The following is a 5,308-nucleotide window of genomic DNA, read 5'->3' as shown; positions in this document are numbered from 1 at the left end:
ATTTTAAGACACTGAGAAAATGGGGTTAGAGGTAGAAGGAGGAAATTTGAGGGAAGGAGTATTTGGGATTGTGTAACACTGATTGAAAAAGAGGGCCTGGAGGTGTCCAAAATGTGCCACATGATGGCAAAAATACTTTTGAAGGAGTGGTGCAGTGAAGGGCAAGAGCAGAGAAACAAGATAATTCATACTCTGCTTCTCACAGTGTCCTTTTAAGAACCACCAATTATTGATCTTTTTGTGGATAAGACTGATGGGAGGCAGGTAAAGCTTACATTAAGGTAATTGAGCTATTCCATGCTAGAGGTGTTAATAAGATGGAATGAGGATTAGCACAAAGTTTGTGACATATCAGGCACCTTAGAAAGTAAACAAGTGTACCATTAACTCAGCTAACAAAACTAAAATAAATGAATTCATTAAACGGTGTAAAACTGCATAATATTCAAAAAGAGGAAAATCACAAAAAGATTTCACAACCTTCCTTATTCAAAACAATACCTGTAATATAATATATATTCAATAAATATTTAATGAACTAATTGAAAATCCAAAAATTCACACATATTTTTACTAATTTTTGAATCAGATGTCTCTGAATTTCCTTAGTCAATTCTTCTAGCTCATTCTAATCACTAAATGGCAAGGATTTTATGTGGCTATTTTTTGTCTTCAGTAAAAAATTTGAACCCAAATTTTCAGGGGTAAGGTTGTTTTTGATGAATGATAGCTCTAGACATGGTCTACGAACCCAGAGAAATATGTTCTTAGAAGGAGTGTTTTCCCTCTAACCCTACACCTGTGCTGCCACAGCCCTAACCACTTCCTGTCTGTGAAGGCAATTCCCTGCCCTGGTCCCTATAGCAGGCAGATGTATCAAGCAGAGCCCTGGGTTTTGTTATACCTGCCTCCAACACGCCTCTCACTGTGGGCTCACTCAGTGCACAGAAATACACTGCAGAGTCCTCCAGCTGTGAAGCTGAGATGGCAAGTTTGATGGATTTGTTTGCCTTCTGGAAATTCAGTGAGTAGCGACCTTCTCTTGCATTTTGCTGGTTATAAGAGTCCTGACGAATAAGGAGAATCATCGCCCCACTGCTGGGCTGCTTGTACCAGTATAGACTATAAGTGAAATCATTTGTGTCATATATGCAATCCAGGGTCACAACCTCCTTCTCCTGCACTAATATTACTGGTTGGTCTTGAGTTACCTTCTGGGCAATACTGGATCCTAAAGGAAAAAAAAGCAGAATCAGAAGTTTAAGAATAAGTACTGTGGAACAAAGAAATTCTATTTTACACTCTACTGCCCCTTCTTCCCAGGGTGCCCATAACCACCTGTTTCCCCAGTCCTTAGGTCCTAGAGGGGTACAGTCCCACTGGGGCCATCCTTACCTAGCCACAATGAAGCCATGACCACCTTCAGAAGGCTGGAGGGAAGCATGTTTGAGGTCTTCCTCTAGATGGAAAGTGTCTTCTTCAATTTCAAGGCTCTGCAAGGTGAGGTGAGCCTGACAGGGTGAGGGAAGAATTGCTGAGCTATGTGTTGCTGCTGCCCCACAACAGGAAACAGCGGTTTCCTGGAGGAGCAAGTTGATGTGGGTCATGTCAGCTTCTCTATGGACTAGGTGAGAGTCTCACTCAACCCAGACTTCCTTTTGCATTAACCAGCACTTCAACTGATAGCAATTACATCTGAAAATGAACACGAGGTAAATTTGTTATTGAAAGGGAGATTGATGATTCGACCAACTGCTGTGTTTAGTTGTTGCGTCTGTGACGGAACTTATTTTAAAATACTACATATAATGGATTATGGAAGCAACCTAAGATGTAATGATCATGTATCCTTACACCTATGTATGCTTTTCTTTCACCTAAGGTAGAAATAAATCACTTTATGATAAGAAGGCAAATCTCTTTAGACTAATTACTGCAGCTTCTTCAACCTATATATTGATATAGCCATCAATATAATTATTCACCACAACATCTGTCCAGTTACCTATCTTGGGACCTAATAGCAGGAGAAAAGATAATCTCCCTTTGCAGAAGACTAGAATGAAGCTTGCAGACATGGAGTCCTGTCACAGAGGTCCCCTTCTCTTCTCTATTAGTTTTGACAGCCCAGCTCTGTTCAGAAAGGCCAAAATAGGTGCCAGAGTTTGGTCATTAGGTTATCAAACCTTTGAATTTATATTTTTCCCATTAACTCAATTGGGATCCTAAAGGAGCCACAAGAAGCCCCTATATTCTGTGCACCCAGCTCTAAAGGCAATATATTGCAGGTGACATCATACACCTCCATAAGACAGCTGATCATAAGTTCACCACTGATTGTAATAAACCTTTCCTTGTGTATGAATGTAAAAGGAAAGCCATGCCTAAGGATATTACTAATAATTACATGGCAAACAACAAAGACCCATTGCCTATCATGGCCTACCCCTTAAATTTCAACAAAACTTACACTCCTTGTCTCAAAGTAATTACAGCCTTGGCTAAATTTGTTGAAGCATCTTCAGATCTTGCTCCGGAATCTCCATTTAAATCAGATGGTACTACATACAGTACAAATTGTTCTCCAATCTAAAACACTCAAACTTTGTCTACCTGTTAGTTGACTAATCATAAAATATTAATTTCTCCGCATATTATTCAACTTTGTTACACTTCTCAATTAAAGGATCTCATGATTGTACTTCTGTTATTCAAAATGCCTTCATGTCCGGAACAGATCGTTTGGACACTCTCATACAAAATTCTGAATTGACATGTTTTTAAAATAATCTTACTTTAAATATTGAAAAGAAAAAATACCAAGCTAGTTACGCAATAGCTACTCTAAACTCCCTTTAAAACCAGTCATTAGCAGGAGCAAAATTAACTCAAGTAGCTGAACTTGTGGATCTCTCTTGGATGTATTAAATTACAAAATGTATACATACAGTGTTAGTTATAGATTTTTTTTTTTTTTTTTTTTGCTGTACGCGGGCCTCTCACTGTTGTGGCCTCTCCCGTTGCGAGGCACAGGCTCCGGACGCGCAGGCTCAGCGGCCATGGCTCACGGGCCCAGCCACTCCGCGGCATGTGGGATCTTCCCGGGCCGGGGCACGAACCCGTGTCCCCTGCATCGGCAGGCGGACTCTCAACCACTGCGCCACCAGGGAAGCCCTAGTTATAGATTTTTAACACAGTTCACGGCTTCCAAATACTAGGAAGACAATGAGGTTTTTTAATCATCTTAACCTTTTCTTAACCTTCTTGTGTATCTCACGTATGCCTATTAAAAATGGATGCCAAATACATGAATTATTTGATGTCTTCATGTTACTGAAAGAAATTTTTTTCATAAAAACCAACTCTCACAGTGTAAAAGACTCTGTAGAAGCTAGGAAAAAATGCTTGAACAGATTATTATGCTAGGCATCCCTTTCTGACTTAATCCTTATGCAAGCACCTCTTCTAGAACATAAAGAGAAATCCATGGAGAAGTTCAATAATTCCATCTTAGATGCACAAAATTTGGCCCGAATTTTGTAAAGAATCATTAGGAATGATTGATTTGTTGGATTCATGAGGACAAGATATATGAAAGCCAGGACAGCTGTCTGGTGGAGCCTAATGATCTCCGATGAACTCTTGCTAAAGTCCTCCAGAGAAAAGACATCACAGTAGGGACATATTGGCTGCAACATTAAACAAACACTGGTGGGGAAACTTCTAGGATGGCAAAGAATGGGGTCAGTTCATGCCTTTCTTGGAGCAAACAAACTCCCATAAAAATCTGTAAAGGTGGGATATGAACTGGAATACTGTCCCAAGGAAACATTTGGGGTATTTTGAAAAGGAGTTAAACAATTGCTTTTCCCCCATGGGTTATGAGTATGTACTAGTAGTAGTATTTTTATTTCTACATGGGTTGAAGCAGTGTTTTGTCAGAGAATCCACAGCACTCACCATAGTTGAAAATCAACTTGATATTGTGTTTACTCCCTGTGCCATTTCAATGTATATCTATATAGGGGAGCTATAGAAAGTTTTGGCCCTCACTCAGAAATTTTAGTACTCTTATCATCCCTCTATCTTCTGAAGAAGTGGAAAGAACAAATGGAATATTAGAACTGAAATGAATTACTGTATCAGACACCCTTGGACTACTATGGCCTAATGCATTATTAATTAGCCTTGGCCCCCATGGCCCTGCTTTCTTCCCCTCACAAAGTCATATGTTGTCTCACTATGAACTGGTCACTGATAGGCCCAGGTAACTCACAAGGTCCCAAACGGCACGTATTCCAATCTTTCACAAACTGAACTAAACTAGATAAACCCAATGTAATCAGTCCTTTCATCACAGGCAGAGGTTGATATTTTAGCCTTTCATTTAATCAGCTTTTACATGACATTAATCTGGGTGACTGGATGCTCTGCAAGATACCCAGAGAAAGACTACCATTGAGCTTGCAGAAATGACCTTATTAGGTACTATTTGTTACCAATTCAGCAGATAAAGTACAAGAAATACATCCTGTGTTACATGTGCACCAACTAGCATAACATCATGCTTCCTTAATTGACAAGAATTGAAAAGTTACCCACATTAGAAATACTAAACTAAGGTTCTCCGGGGAATGGTCAGAAGTAGACATTCTATAGAAGATGAGGCTGACCCACGATCCTTAAAACAAACATATAATTGCCTAAAGTATACATCTCCATCCAAGACCATTAGAAGAGGATTATCCTAGATGTTTGGAGATTGTCACACTCTCCTTTGCATTCTTTTGTTTTTCATCTTTTAGAGACATCTTCCCACTTTAATGGTAGAATGTTATATATTTCTGATTTTCCTGACGTCCTCTTACCAATAATATAACTTGCTAAGGTATGGCTTTATTTGAAAAAATACCCATCCTAATGCAAATGTTCAGCCCTACAAAGATATTACTATTGCAACAAAGTTAAAGAATTATTGGATATTTCATTCAGTGCCGTCCAAGAAAAACCAAATAACAGCTATACCCCAATCCGTACTGCTAGAGTAAAATCTTCATTAATAAAATCAGCCTTAAAGTGTGATAAAAATATCTATTGATAAAAATTTAGGATGGAGTTTGTACAACTAAGCTTGTATACAGAACATGACTCAACATGATTATAGGATATGGTCTAACCTTCAGCACTACCTCTCCATTATCAATTGCCGTAGTGTTTTTCATAGAATTATAAATCAAATATCCACAGGAATTCAAACACTTGAAATGATGAGCTCTTCCCATAAAAACAGAAGTTCAAAACATCAGGG

The 5,308-nt window shown here is 38.8% G+C and overlaps 1 gene segment (V, D, J or C); it reads right to left on the bottom strand.

Annotated features, from left to right (window-relative positions):
* Nucleotides 1–814: 814 nt before the first annotated feature.
* Nucleotides 815–1,904, bottom strand: LOC114904327. The segment is given in 2 exon segments: nucleotides 815–1,231; nucleotides 1,396–1,904. Coding segments are annotated over 2 exon segments (465 nt in total).
* Between the last annotated feature and the right edge of the window lie 3,404 nt (nucleotides 1,905–5,308).

The sequence above is a fragment of the Monodon monoceros genome, unplaced genomic scaffold, assembly GCF_005190385.1.
Source record: "Monodon monoceros isolate NGI ecotype Baffin Bay Population unplaced genomic scaffold, NGI_Narwhal_1 Super_Scaffold_21, whole genome shotgun sequence".
In the NCBI taxonomy this organism is placed as follows: Eukaryota; Metazoa; Chordata; class Mammalia; order Artiodactyla; family Monodontidae; genus Monodon; species Monodon monoceros.
This window is presented reverse-complemented; position numbering and strand designations above follow the sequence as displayed.